At 40.3% G+C, this 19,784-nt stretch overlaps 1 protein-coding gene across 1 annotated transcript in view; it reads right to left on the minus strand.

Annotated features, from left to right (window-relative positions):
• dock2 (dedicator of cytokinesis 2) overlaps nt 1-19,784 on the minus strand; it is a 101,413-nt gene that overhangs the window by 50,927 nt on the left and 30,702 nt on the right. Inside the window, exons 25-26 of the mRNA XM_030105629.1 lie at nt 7,112-7,254; nt 2,589-2,684 (exon numbers count right to left, since the gene is read on the minus strand). Coding sequence (XP_029961489.1) covers nt 2,589-2,684; nt 7,112-7,254 — 239 coding nt within the window. The remainder of the gene's footprint in view (nt 1-2,588; nt 2,685-7,111; nt 7,255-19,784) is intronic.

A 19,784-nucleotide genomic window follows, 5' to 3' on the forward strand; every position in this document is an offset into this window, starting at 1 on the left:
GGACGTGAAATGAGTGCTGAGTCGAGACCTGTGTGTGCGTATGCGAGTGTGTGTGCATGTGTGCTCAGGTTGCATGCATCAAAACTGAAAATATAACATGAATCTCCTGATAAAAATCTATATTGTGTCAGTGAACTTTTTTTTTTTCATGGTGTTGTCAGCTTTTTGTGACACGTTGTAATGAAGACTCTCCTTCCTCTTCCTCAGTCCTTTTCCCTAATCTCTTTTTCTGCTCACCAGGCTTCCGCTTGTCCTCACATCGGTCTCCTCATCCTTCGTTCTACCCCAACATTTCATCTTTTTCTTTGAAAAATGACCCACAAAAATAAATATGACTTAATCTGACAACATCTTGACCTCCAAATCACACTTGTGTTTCCCCCCCTCATCTTTGTCTGCTTGCCTTTCAACGGCTCTGTACTTTTTCTTTCCTCTCTCCAGCGTGGAGCACGATTTTCGACAGCAGGAGGGACGCTTCCAGGGGGTTATAGAAGCCCTTGAAGGGGAATATGATGTGCCTGCACAAACTCTGACCAAGCCTGTGACGGCCCCTTCTTCTTCTTCTACTTCCTCCAGTCGGCCCAGTACCAAGACGCGGGTCAAGAAACTGCGTAAAAAGTGTTTCTGGTGGCTCTGAAGTTGAAACAGACTTCCCTGTGAGGCAGGTGTGGATTATATTTCTGGGCATCCATGTGAGTTTGATCTGGGGAGATTGTTTTTTTTTTTTTTTTTCCAAGCACCATCCCTGTAAATGGCACATTATCAACAGCAACCTATCGTAATTCCTGACAAAATACACTGGTGACAGAAGAGAAACAAAAGAACGAAAGGAAACCCAAAGGATCTACGGATGTTTCTCATCAAATCTGCCTGGGAGGAAGATTAAGGAAACTTCCTTCTCTTTTTCTGCTGGAGCCGGTGTTTAGCAGCGACATAAGTTGTGATTAGCTCCTGGGAGTGAGGACACACTGTTTCTATAACAAGCATCAACACAGGATATCAGAGAAGCGCGCTCTGGGTGACTGTCAACACAGACGGAAAGATTTATGAATAGTTTCAGACGACTCTGAGCAATAACCTGATTAAACCTAAAGGTGTGGAACGCAACAAATTCAAACACTGTGTCTCTGTTTTGTCAACTAAAAGTTTTATGTAGCAGCAATTGCGGGACATCAATGGGGAAATAAACAAGACGAAGAGAACGGTGGAAAGAAGGCATCCCAGTGGATCCTCGGGATTTTGGAAAAAAGAAAGAATGAATTTCATATTCGGAATACATCCAGAGACGGTGTGATCGGCAGTTGATGAAAGACTGACAGCGCGTGTCAGAAAATTAAAATATTCTGTCGATGCTGACCGACAGTGATTGAATCTCTCCTTTATTACCATCAAAGATTGAAGTGTTTTGGTGTAAGTTCAGTCTTGTTTTCAGGGTTTTCACAGTCACGTGCATACAAATAAGTACATGCACACAGACGCACTTGAAAGCTTGGATTTACACTTAGTGAAGCAACCCACGGGCACACGTGCATACAGTGAACTTTCATTTGTGAATTAGTGCAAAACTAGGGGTAGGCCATTAATCAGTTCACTGTTAATAATTGGCTTGTATTAATGTTGTATGAGTGCATAAATATTTACAAATTATAGTCAACAGTTCAATGAACTGGTGAAGACTGGAGTTTAGTTATTCTTTTTTTTTTTTTTTTTTCAAATTCAGCATCATGCAAATTATGCAGAAAAGTACTCTGTTGACATTCTGCGATGCAGAGAGCATCACGAGAGAACAAACAGTGAGCAACACTTCTGAATGTAACAGAAAATCTAAAAATGTCAAGTTGCTTTTTCAACAAACAAGATTTATCTCACGAAAATTTCAGTTATCCCCGTCTTTATTCAGGCATTCAGGCCATTCTGCCCCGATTGGTCCATTAAACCGAGAAACATCTGGACTAAAACATTAGATCTACACGTCTTTATTTCCTTTTTCAGGTTTCAATTTTGTCAATCAAGCAAAAGTGAGAAAAAATTAATCAATAAAGTTCATGTAAAATTACATCACAGTTTTTAAACCGTCATAACCAAGTCAGACAAGTTTACTATTTGTCAGTTATGAAAATTCTCTCTGGGTCTATCCCTGTTGCCAAGACACACACACACACACACGCGCGCGCACACACACGCTGACACACATGCACCCAGCATCATTATGTACACAGACACATCGTTCTGCACAGTGCTATTCATGGCAGCTTAGAGCATAACCAATAATCTCGCGGGGGCCCACTTCAACTGCTGTTGGCACAAAAGTTGCTGCCAATTAGAAAGCTGGATGACACAACATTTCCTAATTAACCAATCTATATCAAAAATGCCATGTCCCTGCATTTTATAAGCTGTCCCACGATGAGCCTCCACAAAGCCCTTCTTATCCTGATTCTCCTCTTGTATGTGCAATAAAAATGTGTATTTTAAACAAAATACATTGTTGTGGAGGTATTTTTTTTACTCTATAATGTCTCTTAAATAAAAAAAATTCTTTACTTTTCTTTTTACTGGGGCCTCAATGTAAAGTTGTATGTACTCACCATCAGAGCGTGCTCTCGACCCATCATGATGACCGTCCCGTTGATGATCCTCAGCAGAGACGCCACAATGTCCTGGATGTGTTTGGATGTGTCCCCCTGACAGAAATAGAGAAGATAAGTATGGCAGGAAAGTAAAGAGAGAAGAAACAGAAAAAAAATATATATATATATAAAAAGTGAAAGACCAATTGTTGATATTACAGAATAAAAAAGACAGCATCTGTACGTGATGCTTCCAGATACCTCTTAAAATGTGTCTCTGATAAAATTTGAGACTCATGAGTTTGTATTTATGTAACTATATGAGTCACACACAAACTGAACTCTGTGTGAAGACAGCCAAGTCTGTACAGTCTGAAGCTTCATTCTAAATCCAAACGGATGGTAGATCAAATAAAATAAGGAAGAGAAAAAAAAAAACCCTAAAGATTTCAGTAGTCAAGAATTTAAAGTTCTTTCATGTTTGAGAGAACGAGTCTGAGCAAAAGATTCCCATCATCTTCACTGTGTTCATGACTTACAGTTTGTATTATTTCTGTATTTTAATTCAGGTGGGATCAGCTCTGCCTCTCCCCAAAGAGGGTTTAAAAGATGATTAACATAATGTCACTGCATGTTCTTCATGCTTGAACTAACTGACTGCTCTGTCTACAGTTCGTACATCACTAAGATGCAGAGTTTCCGCTCATTTCAAACCACATGTTGCTTTGTGCAATCTTGTCTGCCTTTTTGGTAGTTTAGAAAAACAGTGCTGGGCAATTATTTACAGAATGTGTTGACATTAATGTTAAAAAGATAAATTATATCTCTCTTGCACAAAGTGATTCTCAGTAGATTTTCAGTTTGTTTTAAAGCATTTAATATGAGGAGAAAATATTCTGGCCTTACTGGAAATATGTCCAAGGCCTCAAAAAGAAAGTTGTTACTTAAACCTAACATCATATTCAAATTCACCTTTTTGTTATGAATAAAAATGTACACAACATATATTCAAAAATGATTGAGTGCTCCTGTTTGCCAAAATATGTGTTGTTGCTGCAGGAGACAGCAGGTAAAGTCAAATGTGCTCTAAAAATGAAAGAAAGGGTCTTCAAACAACCAATATGCAAAAACAAAATTTTCACCATTACAAATGTATACCGTGTTACCATGTAATGCATGGGTGCAGGAAATGATATAGACGTGCAAAGACACTGTGCAATAGAAGCCGGGTTGTATATGTCTCAGGGCAGTATCTCAACAGAGGCATCTGTTACAGCAAACACACCTTTGCATTTGCTGCAGGGGGGTGGTGGTGGTGGTGGTGGTGGGGGGTGTCTGACTGTTGTGGGGACATTAATCTGTTTACACAGTCAGTCACATTACAGCAACCTGTACTTGTTCTGCCATGTTTTCAGAATTACTACACTGAGTTTGTTTAGCATGGTTTGGGATTTGTAAGTGGATAAATCGAGGTTAAAGAAAATCTGGAGGAATCGGTCAAAGCAGTAACCCTAGACAGCTACGAATACACAATCCACATCGGGTGAGAGAAAAACAAGAGAATATTTTCTTATTAAAATGGTAGAATTTCTTATTTTCAGCTATTCTTGCATTGCTTATGCTCAATTGACAATGCAACGGTGGTGTGTGTGTGTGTATGTGTGTGCCCTTGTATGAGACATATCAGGAATACACAACAAAATCCAAAAAGTGTGGCGCTCTTGGTGGTTGTGAGTTCAGGGGCCTGACGAGAATCAGGTAGACATGCTTAAACCAAGCTAAAGGCACGGACTCTCAGTAACAAACAGGAAAATGAAGCCCTACAGACTCTCACCCACACTCCCGTGGTTAACTTGACGAGCAGCTGTTAACTGTAGATACATTTATATCTTTTCAGATCTGTAAAGATATTTTGGTCTCCTGGAAAGAGTTCCTCAGACAGCCGTCTCTGAACAAAAACATGAAAACAAAACTTTATCTGTCCTGAAGTTTGTGCTCCACTCGTTCATTCCAAAAGGCAGCCAGGCTGCGCTATCTTCTCCCAACAATAAAAACAACAAAAACAAGTTACATAAAAAGAATATCAAAGGATGAAAAGTAAGAAATCTCTAGTGCGCAATGTCTTTGTCTTTCTTTTATTACACCTATGCACAAAGGCATGGCATACGCACAAAAGTTATAAGATTACGAACACACAGACACACAGTGTGCATCTGCCCATCACACCGTCTTCTTTTCCGTTTCTCTCTCCAGATTCCTCTCACTCGCTTTGTGTTTGAGACATGTGTGGTGTGACAATTTAATCGGATACCACCCAGAGCAATCAAAAATAAAAGACAATGATAAAAAAAAAAGACAACAGAGAATGGGTGCAACAAAATAGGAGGTGCGTGGGGTGAAGGGATCAACTTTTATCCCTTTCTCCCCCCTCGGCTTTTGTTGTTTTCCATTCCCTCTGTGCCAGTTTTTTCTCTCCCTTCGTGTTTTATTGTGCAATCCTTCCACCTTAAGGTCAAGAAAATAACATTTCTAACCTTTGTCTGTTAAGCTGTTCTCTCTACATCTTGTATCCTCTCTGCAGAGGCATGAGCAGCTTTCATTTCTCCTGCGTCTTCTTTCTTTATGTTGAGAAATGTAAAATAAAAACTCCTACATCGATTTGGTCTTTAATCTATGCAGCAAAACTCATTGTGTAGATTTCTAAGAACAACTATTTAAGTTGGAGTTGAGATCATTAAATAATATTCAGTCACCTTTGATAGAAATACTCAATACAGCACCTATTTGTTCGTACCTATTTGTCTCTGCATCTGTCACGTCCTCTTAATACCACCTGCTTTGTTTCGTCTCAGTCAATTCAAATTCATCTCATCAAATGCACTCCACTCACTCATTCATCACTTTGCTCTCTCCCCTCACTCACTGTCTTCTCTCGGCTCACGCTTCATTAGCGCATCCAAATCAAACTAACCAAAAACAAGTCATACCTGCACTTCAAAAGGCTCCGCAGGCTGTCAACACCTCGCAGAAGCAATTAAAAAGCCCTCAGCTGGATGCTGCTGATGTATTTGTTGAGCATGTGTGTTGAAGGTGTTTGAGAGTTTACTGGATTTTTGTTTCAATCAAGGAACACGCAACAACACGCGTGAAACAAAATCAATGAGAGTGTAATTGGTGGAGGCTGGCTTTATGGCACGAATGGATGACTGGGGAAAAACAGCTTAAGGCTATCTGCTTGTGAGGAGACAAACTCCGCTGGGTTCGCAGGGAGCGCAGAGACTCTTCGCATTCATGCACTGGTGAAGAGGATGAAATAAAGACGACACAGTTTGTGCCTTCTTTAAGGTCTGGGCCATTTTTACACTTTTGCACTATGGGATGGAGTCATATTCAGAACAGGGATGGTCTACAGTTGAATGATTCAACATTTTCTTACCTGCTATAAGTTAGCCCTGAAAGCTGAATCATTCATTAGTTTGGTTAGCCAAAAATATTTTTCTCCCCAGTGAAAACGTTATACATGCAGACTGCATCCACATGAACTCTGATGCTGCTGCTCAGCGCTGGGATGAGGTTGAGTCACTTGAATGAGGTCCCAAGTGACCACAGAGCATCTGTTTTTGTTTACCACTGACATTTTACTCCATCTTTGGGACACTGGAAGCATTGCTGTGTTGTGTATCATGTCAGATGTACAGCTGCTGCTATTTGCATCATGGCTAAAAGTATGCAAGATATCAAGCTGAGTGACATTAGAGAGCTGTGCAAATCATGGAGAGATAAGTTTGTGTCCTTTTTTGTTATTTTTTTAATATTAAATAAATTATCCTAGCTTAAATGTTGCGTAGCTTTAATTTGAAATTCCTATAAGACTGTTGCTTTTGTTTCAAAAGCTTTAACCTGTATAGAACATTTTGGGTAAAGTAAACTCTTGACAGTTAACATGACACTCAAATATATTTTTAGGTGTTGTAGAGTATTAAACATTTTAATATATGTGCAGCACAGCATATACTCACAATAACCGAAGATTGTTTACACTGGTAATTAATATTTATTTACAAAGCAGTTGATTTAAATTTCCTTCATGTGCATTAAAATCCAGCGCATCTGATTACTTTAGAAAGTTTATATTTTTCTCTTTTCTTCTATTTTTGTGCTGTAACTCAGGAATTTTACTACTAACGCTCAATAAAATACATCTGTTTGTTGATCTGTGAATTATTGTTACCTGTAATGCTATGGTTCAGTTAGCTACGGATGATTTTTTGAAAATTATTTTCAATTGTAATTCATTAATGTTTTAATGAAAGAAAAAATAAAATGACTTCGACAGATTGCACAGAGAAGAAAGAAGACCTTTGTTCTGGCTACAGAGAAAGGCGGTGCTGTGTGGTCGAAGATGTGCTGCATAGATACTAACCTCATATCAAAAATTAATTCCAGCACTAATCATATGCCCAAGTGGCCTGAGGGATCAAACCTCAGCGTCTCAGTGCAGAGCGGATGTGTCCACACTGTGCTCTGAATTGCGGTCTCACCACATTATCCCTGCTGAGGACCTCCAGGATGTTGTTGAGAAGCTCCAAACAGTTCTTCCTCTCATCGTGAGGCCCATCGGTCTTGGTCGCTAGTGTCCCGCTCAACTCTCTCAGCATCATGGGTAACAACACGTCTCGGCATTCTGTGGAAACAAAAGAACACATGATGGTGGACGATATGGAAGACAAGCAGCAGTAAACATACACTCAGGTGGCAGATTCCTCTAAGGATATACTGACTCATCTGAACAGCATAACAGGAAAGGTCTGAAGAGGATACAGAACAAACTTTGTCACGCTTTCATTTTCAGCAGGCTGGACGACTGTAACGCTGTCCTCACAGGTCTGAGTATAAAATCTATTACACAGCTGCAGCCGGAGTCCTGGCCGAGACCGAAGCCGCGCAGCACATTATACCGGTGCTCCAGTCACTGAACTGGCTTTCGGTGTGTCCGTCGAAGGATTGACTCTTGCTACTTGTCTATAAAGCACTAAATGGACTCAGTACAACTCATTTACAACCGTATGAAGCAGCCAGACTCTCCAGCTCATCTGGATCAGGTTTGCTCAGAGCTCCCAGGATCAAAATCAAAGCAAGCTGAAGCAGCACTTTGTTTCTCTGCTCTCAACCAATGAAATAAACTCCCTGGGTAACTAAAGTTTGCTGAAGCTGTAAACTTGTGAATCTGACCTTTATCCCACTTTTCCACTATTGGACAGTATCCAAAGTACTTCTCAGTGTTCTTCACATTCATCCATCATGCTCAACACTCAACCCCAAACTCTTCATTGACACTTTAACATATGGACAGATAGGAAATGAATTGGCAATCTTCTAACTGAGATGTAAACAAGATCAGACCAAATTGTAAGAGAATAGAAAGGCATCTCGACACAGTGTACGACATCCCTCCGCCAACTGCACAACTCTACGGCATCAATCCTTGGTTTTACACACACCCTATAGTCAATCCGTCCTCCCTCTGCCCTCTTTACAGTCAGTCCTCAAGCACTACAAGAACACTCTGCCAGCATCCGCCAGTGAGTGTGTCAGTGCACAAACACAACTTCCTTTTTTTTTTTGGTCTTTTGTGATGAAAAATCGCTCCTCATACAACTTTGTACCATCCCATACTGAAGTCCGCAGTGATCCGCAGACCTTGGCCTCAGATTCAGTATGTCTGTGTGAAAGTGGAGGTAAATGGTTTTATTTGCTAAGTTGTTTTGGGCTGCAGCGAGTTCGTTTACAGATGTGCAACACTGCAAGCACAGCTAAGATCCTACCGTGACACAAATTTTCCCGATTTATGCAGCTCAGTCTCTCTGCTGCTCTCAAAACTTGGCATACTCATTTCAAATGTTGCCACGCCTTAATACTCCCATGCGTCTCTTGCGTTGGTGTGATTGTTAAGTAGTACATCCAGTAGGCCGGTATTCTCGAACAGCGATACGCCACCAAACCGATTGCTACAGTGTGGGGTGGGACGTACGTAGATTTGTGGTAAAAGTCTTTCCTCAAAGTGCGTGTTATTTTTGTCGTCTTTCAACTCACACTGTCCCCTTTGTTTTTTCGGTCATATACTGTGCAACACTGCCCCTCGGGTCGCTGTTGGTATTATTCTGCAAGCTATACATTTGCATGTCCCAAGGATCTGTACCAAATTAAGCACAAAATTAACACAGAAGTCAGACAGAAAACTGTCTGACATCAATGTGGGTATTTAGGGTTGACCACGAATGGGCCATGTTCGTGGTATGGCCCACTTTGGAGGATACCTTTGCTTGGTGTTTCCACTAAACTGTCATGTTATCCTAACTGTAATGCCATATCCAAATCAACTTGCCTTCCTTTACAGAAAAGAAGCCTATGAGAATAATATTCACTGAGAAAAATAAGGCATTTTTTTATTACTTACTGCTTTCTGTCTTCAAGACAAAAAAAAGCGTAGTCTCTGTCTCGATGGAAAGCTTTTAAAAAACTAACATCAAACCTTCACGTCAGTTGATGTAGCACCTATGGAGACACTTTCACCTGCAGAGGTATGAGTAATGATGCCACTGGACCCTGAAGTAGAAATTCAAGCCTTACCTCAGACTGCACAAAGGGGCGATATCAATCAAGTGTCTATTTACAGTTCAGTACATGTCGGCTGCTCTGTCAGGAACACAGTCAACACATCAATCATCAACGCCCAACATATTCCCCTTCCCGTCGCTCTGATTGAGGCTAATCTGCATTTAATTCATGAGTTAATTTGGTCACACATGCCATACATCAGAAGCAATGACATGAATTAAAAATATGTCAATGGGAAGAGCGCTAGTAAAAACAATTACATTATTGCCCCCAAAATAAGCTCCTCTGAAGAAACTTAATGCATTTTATGCTATTTACATCTGTGCTTAACAGCTTCGTAAATCTGTTATGGATTTTTACAGCTCCTCTCTGGGGGATGTTTAAAGCCATGAAGGCATTATTAGGAAGCCACAAAAAGAAACAAATGAACAGCAGTGGAAAATCAATCAAATGATAAGGGAGTAAATTACGGATTTATGTGAGCGTTTGGCACTTTTCACAAAGCAGCGAATATCAAAGTGCTGCTAAAATCTGTGAGGTTACAAAATTCAAGGTTCAACTTTATTGTGCACTTAATGGGGATGTGTCTTACTAGAAAACACACTTGACATTGCTGTCCTCTGATGTTTAATGAGTGAGATTAGTCATTTTGCAAGACAAGTAGCCACAATGCCTACGTCCTTCACAAGTGGTCACCGTTTCCCAAAACATACTGCAACGGTTCATTTTCTATATAAGGTCAAGTGAGTGAACTTTCTACATTGCTGGAAACAGCAATCTGTCAGAATGATGGCAAATTTGTGAAACAACTCTTATGTCTAAGTTTTGCATTCCATTCTGAGCTTTTTGACTCATTGATATATATCACTGAATGGAGAAACCCTGCTGTCAGACTTTTAATTCATCACCCAAATTCCCCACCAGGGAGCTCAAACCTCAATTTAATATCTATTAAAACAAAATTAAGGGACTTCAACAAAAGCTATTGCAGACACCTGTCTCATGATGACATATTAAGCCATTTTGAAGAAATTCCAAGTCTATGTGAATTGATCTTGATGAGACACTGACATGAATAAAAAGCAATGATCCCCAAGACGGGGAGAAGGATGGCATTGCTGCTTTTATTAATTGTGAAATGACTCTCTGTGATCTAATTTGAAAGCACAAAGAAGAACACTTGTCATGAGAAACCACTGAAAAGGTCATTCAAAGCATCCATCCAACTAGAAGTCGTATCTAACTTTGCTAAGAAGTCCTTAAAACTCACTGAACAAAGTCCTGAAACTATTGAAGGGCCAACAAAAAACAAGAACGATGCAGTTAGACATATGCGTCATAAAGGAAAACTGTGATGACAGTGTAGCTCATTATCAAAGGATCCCTCCTATTGTTCATCTTGACCTTTCCTGCTTCCCGACTTCTTGTTACTCCATCTCCGCACGCCCCTACGCCACCCCCCCACTCCACCCTGTTCTTTGTAGCCGCAGGTAGACGGAGCCCATTAAAAGCTCGTTTGGGCTGACGCTCGTTAGTTCCATTATTAACTGAGCCAAGGCTTCACGCCTGCTGAGTGGACCCTCGTCACAACACTCACTCCATCACGCAAACACGGAGAGAGGAAGGGGGTATCAGGCAGAGAGGGGGAACTCATGAGTCACTGGACGGACTTAATGACTCAGAAGTGGAGGAGGCGGCGGAGGAGGGGCTCCGACAGGTTGAACAAATCCAAAGAGGCCTAAGAGAGACAATGGAAGAGACGGAGTGATGGATGGTGTTTACCATGCAAATTAGAGAAAATATATGAACTGAAATTTCAAATTAAAATGTTTATCCGTCAAAGCGCATCACAGGGTAGAGAAGGGCTCGCTTGCCGTTGCCTTTCAGAAAGGTAGAGGATGGTGTTTTGGATCCTGCCAGCATTGTGTATAAGCAGGAACCTTGATAAATCTGTTTAATCCATCAAAGCAGAAACTCATCATCTTTTGTCCTCTCAGAGAGAGAAAACAATGGCTCGTGTTTTATAGCCGCATTGTTGTGTGCGCAAGCTTGAAAATTAATCCATCTGCTCCGGCTGGATGTACCATTAAACCTGTGGACCTGTGAACTCCATTCCCCTTCTGGAAAAAAGAAGAAAAAAAAACCCCACAAAGCCACCTGTTTCCTTTATTTATATTGATCTGACAAATAAATCAAGCTGATACTTTTGGGCACAACTGTTCAGAAGAGAGAAAGTGGAGCGGAGGACAAGGCTTGCTGAAAACCTATGCTGCAGCGTAGCACATTCAAGAATCCATACCAATCGGTGAGAGGACAGAAAGACAGAAAAGGGTAGAACGACGGAGAGCAACAAGCAAACAGAAAGGTTAGAAAGAAAAAGACGTCCTTTGAAAAATATTCTTGTTTTCACGCTGATTATTCTAAAATATCATTCAAACCCGTTTATTACATGTCTATAATGGGATTTGTACGGAGGACATGTCTCTTTTGAAATTCACATAACTTGGGTAAACAAAGCTTAGAAAAAAAAGTTCAATGAAACTTAAAAAGGTCAACAAAGCAGATGATTTATTCCAAAGTGACATTATTGTGCAAATCGAAATGAAAGTCATGATCCAGTTTCTGGAGTGATCGGATTTTTCAAATGTTTAGATGAATGTCGTGACGTGATATGCTTGATCAAATTATATGCATGTTTCTCATACTGAGCAACAGTGTGACTGACTTAACACACCAATTTCCTTCTAATAAATACATTTAAGAATAATTTAAATAATTGAAAAAATTTAAATAAAAAAGGAATAAATCACCTATGGAAACATAGAAGGAAGTGTAAAAAGCATGTAAACATTTAAGAGTAAATATAATATATAAGTATCTGTTTATTATAAATATTTATTGCCTTTTCAAGCAAATCAGATTAATGAGAAAAAAAAAATCTACTTTTTCAAACGGCCAGGCAGCAGGAGTCCTCAGATATTATGAACAGCTGCAATTTTACAATCCACAATGACACAATCTCCACAACTAGAATTGACCTTCTCCTAGTGCCTGCTGACACCGGAAAAATGTATATTTTCCCCAATTTCAACAGTGATGAAAAAACAACCACAGTGTCAAATCCAGGCGCTCTCTGAACACCTTGTGCTGAGCTTGTGAACGCAGCACAAAATATCTTTACTTTAGTCAGCAGCTGCCTTTCATCTTAAAATTCAAAGAGCCAATAAAATTCTGAGCACCTTAATAGCTTACTCATCTCTGGCATCTTTTGGCGGATCTGTCAGAATGCGCATTGTCTGTTTTCATTTGACTTAAATCCATCTTTCCTTTCGGAGCACGTCCAGCCAACTCTGGAATATGAGCATTAGAAATGAATGCAGGCTCCTTTGGTGATGCTTCTCCAGACTCTGGCTGATCGTCTTCAATCACTGATGCAGAACAGTGCCTCTAACATCGCAGATATTTCTTATTACCCTGCCTGGCCTGAAATAACATTGAGAATGTTAATATCAGCGACTCCAGTCTGAATGGCGGCTCTCTTGGAAACTCCTTAGAAGTGCAGTGCGGTCCTCTGGGATTTAGTCTTGTAAGAACATCAACAATGCAGCTCCCAGGTGTGAGCCCCTCTCCAGGAAGACATTTGAAATGACTGCCTAATAAAATAAATAAAAACACTTCCTCTAGGTCATTATGGATGGTACACAGCAACCCCTTGGAAAGAACGTGCGCTCTTAAACGTAAACAAGACTGTACATAAAAACTGCTTTTCCCACTAATGAGCACCTGTGCTGAAGAACCAACTCATAAGTATTTGTCCACAAAGCTTTTCTTTTGCTTTGTTTTATTCAGCTGAAATCTTCTGACAGAGAACCTATTTGTTGAAGAAAAAAAAACACACAAGGTTAAATCTCTTGCTATTAATATTGATCTGCCCTTATTGAAGTGCTGAAACATTCACTGGCATTTCCGATCATTTTTCCTTCACACATCTCATTTTACTTTAATCTGTTCTGGGTGTGTGTGTGTGTGTGTGTGTGTGTGTGTGTGTGTGTGTGTGTGTTCTCTATAAAAACAATTTCACATAAGAGGGTTCGGTCGCTGCCCTGCCGGGAGTCTAACATGATCACACCTGTGTGGATATTCAGTACAACCCCAGCGCTAATGTGGCAGCTGTAAAAGCATTTGGTTTTTAAGCAAACTGATCTATTCTTTTATTTTATCGTTTGTGCTGTTTCTGAAAAGTAATCGATTCGCTACACAAAGTCATTGCTATGCGTCGTTTCCACATTACAGTTCCGTATCGCTTTTTTAAGTCAAGTATGTTCCACATTCAACCAGATATTATAAATTACATTTCCATAAACCAATCTTTTCCTTTTTTTATGTTCTATTGGGAATTATTTGCTCTCTATTTTTATATTGATTGAACAAAGTGCCCAGACTTGATATGCCATCAACTTCATTTGCTTATTACCATTTTGCAATTACTTTGAAAAGCAAAAAAAATGATTTTGGCAACATTCAGGCAGAAGTTGCTCCTAATAGTTGATTACTCATCTCTTTAGTCCTGATGCAGGTCCTGAATTGTAGTTGTTCAGTAAACATGCTGCAGTGTGATATGGCTGTTTTCACTTCCTTATGTTGTTCCAAAACATGATTAGAGTGTAACTGATCAACGACACCATCTGGCCACTATAAATTGATAGAGTGAAATAAAAGATGTATGGGTGGAGTAACATACAGGCAAGTTCTGTTACGGTATTGTTGCTGAAAGTCTTATTCATTATACAATACCATCAAGAAGTGTCTCGCCGGCCGTGGCTCTGCTTCACAGCATGACGGCAGGCTCAAACACACAACCAGAGCGGAAAAGAAAGAAGTGGCTTCAGAAAGTAGAAGAACAAGGAGTCCTGCAGCAGATGGCATCGCTTCTAAAGTGCCCCAATCTCCACATCAATGGATCAAATATTACACAAAACAGAAATGAGCAGAGTGTCCCAAATCCTCAGAACAACTATGGAAATTTCTCTGAGGTGTTTGAAACAAAATGAAAAGAACATGAAAACAGGATGGAAACATCACTTCTTAAAAAAGTGGGAACATTGAGCAGAAACTATTAAAGCTCTGATTTGAACAACATGACACGGTCACTTATTTAATGCATTCTCTCTCTTCTTTTTTTTTTATGTGTTTACAGCTTTTTATTGGAAAATGATCACAACAACAACAAATAACTCAGGTGTAAAACAGAACCATCACGCTGAGGCTCATCTTCACTGAGTTAAATTTATCAGAGCAGAACTAAAGAACCATCACAGTCCCAACCAAAAAATTATCCTCAAGCTTGTATATACAACTGTTGATATTATTTAGCATTTTTTGTACATGCTTTATAACAGAAGCTACAAGCTCTTGATCTGTTTTCCCATGAGTCTCTGATACAGAACCTCTTCGCAGGGTTCTCCACATCCATCGCTGGGATTGGCAGAGTCTAACTCCTAATCCTATAACCTGAAACCATTTCTGCAGATGCCTGCTAGCAGCTGCTTTGCAACGAAGCCGTCTTAAAAAAAAAAAAAGAAAAAGAAGAAGAAGAAGACAGAGACGCTGCCTCAGGGGCTCAACCAGGGGCGAGAGAGAAGTGAGCAGGGGAGAGTTGCGAGTGGAGAAACTATAAGAGACACCAGTGAAATGGAGAGGAAGAAGAAATCCGAACTGATGCTGCAACCTCCCAGTTAGTATAAATCACATGCATTTGAAGCGGTCTGATAGTGCATGTAAGTACACGTAAAATAAACAAATATAAAATTTCAAGCCACATTACAATTGAAAATGCAGCACAACACACACACACACACACATCTGTGCCTGAAGTGAACACTGGTGAAAGCACTGATTTCCGACAAACCTGCGTTTCCATGAGACCCCTGCCTGCACGGCATTGTTGCATGCGGTAGGTTGTAGCCAGCGGTGCGGCAATACCATAAATCGATTCGGGCATGTCATGGGAAGCAATCTTGGCTGACGGGCAATCACAAACAAATGGAAATCAGGGTCTTGCAGCAATGATTGGGATGCATTCAACTATTTTTCAGCTCTCATTCGAGAAAGTGTGTTCACACACACACACAGACACAGACACACACACGCAGGAGTCGTGTGCATGCAATAATGCTGATTCACAACACACCGTATTCAGAACACCTTCAAGTACTCATCTATATTCAGTTTAAAATGTCTGTTTATTCTATCTCTAATCTCACACTTTGATCATTAATACCAGTGCGAGTCTGCGTGCCCGTGTGTGATTTGACTTTCTTGTTTCCGACTTGGTGCCTTTGCTGCTGTGCGATGTGTCGTTATGTGTTTGGGTTACCAAATTTGCGAGAGCAGAGGGCTGCCGTCGCTGGCGTGTCACCACACAGGGAGCAGCTTTGATGGCTCAGCAGCCAGCTCATCTCTTCTCTCTTCCATTTATTCATTTGACAGCCAAACACAATAAACTATAGCACATGATAATGAGATGCAATCTCAGTTTCCAAGGGGCATGTAAATCACTGTTTTCCATCTCTTCCTCTCCATCCGTTTTTTTTTTTCCTCATCCTTCAGTTGTCATTCTTAAGATGGAATGATAGAAAAAAATGTTAATGCGTGGGTTTTCAGGCACAGCATAGAGTAAATCTTCCAAGTTGAGAGCGGCCTGGGTCCAGGCCAAGTGATGACTAAATGTCTTTCTCATGTCACTGTGGGTGTTTCCTCTCATCTACTCTCCCTCCATCACTCTTTTGCGCTGACTCCCTTCCTCACATTTATCCTTGCTTCATCTTTATTAAATCCCACTCAGATTTATTGTGGTGCATGTCCTCGCTTTATATGTAGGCTGCGGCCATCCGTCTACACTTGTTTCAGTAACGGGCTCGCTGTGGTGTGGTGGTAAAAGATGTTTGACACACGTGATTTGTGAGAGCAAAAAATGTTGTCCTGCAACAGTTTAGTCGAATGTAATTTTTTCTCTGAAAGGAATGAATAAAAATGTCCTTTCTGTGTCTATTGAAATTATATGCCAGTAAATTACCATTGATGGAATGCACTCGTGCTATACAGCGCAGGAACAGCGAAGGCGAAAAATGCATTTTTGCCCGTGATTTTTGCCATCATGCTGATGAATCCTGACATAAAGCAAATGCTGTCAGCAAAACCAAAGTAAACATGTGAAGGTGTGTCACAGTGATGTACGCAGATACACACGATTCCACACGCATGCTCATCCACGCATCCTGGAGGCAATGCATTGATTTCCATTAATTTACTGTACACTTACTTTAAACTCAGCCAGAACCACTACCTTTGCTTTAATATTAGTCCAGAAAAAGTAGAACGAACAACTGACTCAGACAGTAAAACTGGAGTAATGAGCAAAATCAGCCCAATGCTGCTGTTACACATATTTTTTCAATTTCCTCAGAGAGAGTTGGGCCACTTTGTCAGGTTTACCACAAAAACAAACAGTGTGAAGATAATGAGCACAAGATACTATTGATAATCTTCAGTTAATCCCTTGAGTCTTGTTTTTGCACGTAGCTTGTGTTTTTCCCGCTGTATCTTTAACAAGATGTGAATGCTCCTCTTTCGTTCCACCACTCTCAGTCACCCTCCGTGACTCACCCACTAATTGCCTCCCCTCATCTCTGCCTTCCCCCTGCGCTCCAATCTCCACATGACAATCAAACTGACTGACCAATTACGGTGTTGGTAGCATTAGTTGCGACGATTTGATCAGTTCAAGCTCTGCAGATCAATAATACCTGGATGAACTCTTGTGAACCAGCTGACTGATTTATACCCAGCATCATATAATCACACAGTAATATATCACAAAGCCGCTGGCGCCATCTCAGCCTATATCTGATCTCAATTTATAAATCCTGCCTTGTATTTGCGTTGGATTGAATATCAGTTTGTGCGCCAACACTGGAATTTATATGTTACGGCATCTCTAATTTCTTTTGACTTTGCAACAATTTGCTGAAATGTCCTTAACACTATTCAGTTTCACAGCATCCCAATTGGGATCATTAAACCATATCGGCAATATTACAAATTATATTTTGTAGTATAACCTATCCCTTTGTAGCAGTAGAGAGGAAAACCATTTATCAACAATAGCACACTCCCCTGTCAGGCTGCATTAATATAAGCTCACATCTCAGCAATATGAATTATGGGTAAGTTTGTTAAAACATTGTGCCCCGATACTGTGAATTCAGTTTCCACTGAGATCACTTCACAGACATAAGAATCAGAATATAAATCAGAGGCAGACAGAGGCATTTCCCCAAATGATTAAATGCCTTTCGCTTTACTCCATTAGCTCTCATCCATCCCTCTTTCCTTCCTCTGCTTCATTCACAACCCCACAAACTGCAGTCTCTGCAAAGGTTGAACGACAACAACGAGCCACGCCACCCTCATTAACCTTCTCATGCCATCAACACAAAAGTTTGTAAGAAGACAAATTTGAGATAAAAAAAAACAAAAAAAAAAAAAACAACAACAAAACAAAGTCACTCAGAAACCAGATTACCTACACAGACGTGCAAATGCAAAGAAAGATGCTGCTCGTCAACCAATTTACTTTGATAACTACTTGAGAGGTTTGGGTGTCAGTTGTGGGATGTTTATGAGAAATGGCCCACCAGAGTTACTGTAATAGATGACAAAAAAAACAAAGGAATGTTGAAATGTAAAAGATTATGTAGCACAGGATAAAAATAATGAATCAGTGCAAAATACACAGGAGATAGTCAAGAAGGGAACAGAAGAGAAGAGGAGAGAAGGAAAGAGGCAGTAAACAATCAGACTTGAGTCCATAAGGAGTAGAGTGAAGCAGTATAGAGAGAAGCACTTTGAGACAGCCTGAGGGATAGCCATTACATTTTTTATGTTTCAAACACCTGTCTGAGATGCCTTTATAACTAAGGATATAGGATAAGAGCAGATGGGGGTTTATTGGGGAACCTAGAAACCTGTTCCACACACATGCATGCTCAGCAGCCATGAGCGGCTGCAAAGCTGACTGCTTAGACGCAATCATCCAGAAGCCGCTTTGCGAATGACTGAGTGAAGTATGGACCAAAAATATAGATCTTTTGTGGTGCATGCAAGCACTGACTAAACTCCCTGCATTTCCTTGCAAATATACGCAGCATGTCACCTTTATGTCAGTGAAAAGCTGCTTTTTACATAACTTTTTAAAAGGGGATTTTGTTGCAGCGCAGTATTAACACAGCCTAAAGCCTAATCTTCATCCACACACAGTGAAGAAGTTACGATGTGAAGACAGATTTTTTTTTCTATTTCACTACAATAAATGTGTTGACAAACACCTCCTCAAAACCAGGTGTAAAAAACCAAAAAAAAAAAAAACACATTCAGTATGATTGTTGACCGCAGCCGAGAGTGACCTGTCACTAATGGTGATTGGTAGAGAGTGTGGGGCCGACTGAGATCACTCAGCACTGATTAAATCCTGACGATAATAGCGGTACAGTACATCGTATTACTCATCCATATTCATCAGGCATTGACATGCATCTGTTAAGTAATCACAGCAGGGGAATATAGACACGGGCGTCAAGTGTCAACAATACTGCTTGATGTGCTGCAGAAAAATGCAAGCAATTTAGTTAATGAGATTGCTGCTGTTTACACTGATTGTTATGATATAATTTAAAACTACATACTTTTGCACCAGAGAAACAAGAGGCAGCTTTTCCGACTTGATGCATCGTTTTGTATTTTTCCACCTACCAATTAATCTGCGCAAAGACATAACATTAAAATGTTTGAGGGTTTCCTTTAATCTGTTTAGTACAAACCGCTGGACGACATGACTGCAGTCTGTTGTTGAATTGTACATTGATTGTTCAATGCTTTGTAAATTGCAGCCTGGCTAAGAAAATTTAGATGGTTAGCAGATTGAATCAGCAACTTTGGCCCGCTTTGGGAAATGATTGGATAAACAAAATGACAGACTCGTCCCTCTGTCCCTCAGCTCTTTGTTTGCCCTGATCTCTCGATCTTTTTTGCCCCCTTTATGAGTGTTGATGCTCTCAATCTGTCACAGTGATTGCCTGACGGCATCATAATTTGCCTAAATTGAGCCATAATGCGCCTTGTAAATTTAATTTTGTCTCAAAACCAGATTAACCCATATGACGGGACGCACATGTCTCTTCGTGCATGCGTGCGGGCCCGTGCGCATGAAGCGTGTTTGTGTGTGGACACACTCTGTGCTTGCCAAGACTCTTAATCCCAGGAGCGTATGCTGAATAAATCAGAGGAGTGTTTCTGAGTGGGAGAAAAAAAAAGAAAAACCCCAATCCCCTCAAACATTACCCATGGAGAAGCAAGCGGTCATGAGAAAGCCAAACAGGGCAAACTAAATCAGCCAGGCGGACGAACGCAAGCAAGAACACAGACATACCTATCTTTAACCAGGGTAGGATATACAGTATATATACACACACACACACACACATATATATATATATATATATATATATATATATGTATATCGACCTCCTTCAAAATACA

The sequence above is a fragment of the Salarias fasciatus genome, chromosome 2, assembly GCF_902148845.1.
Source record: "Salarias fasciatus chromosome 2, fSalaFa1.1, whole genome shotgun sequence".
NCBI classification, from domain to species: Eukaryota; Metazoa; Chordata; class Actinopteri; order Blenniiformes; family Blenniidae; genus Salarias; species Salarias fasciatus.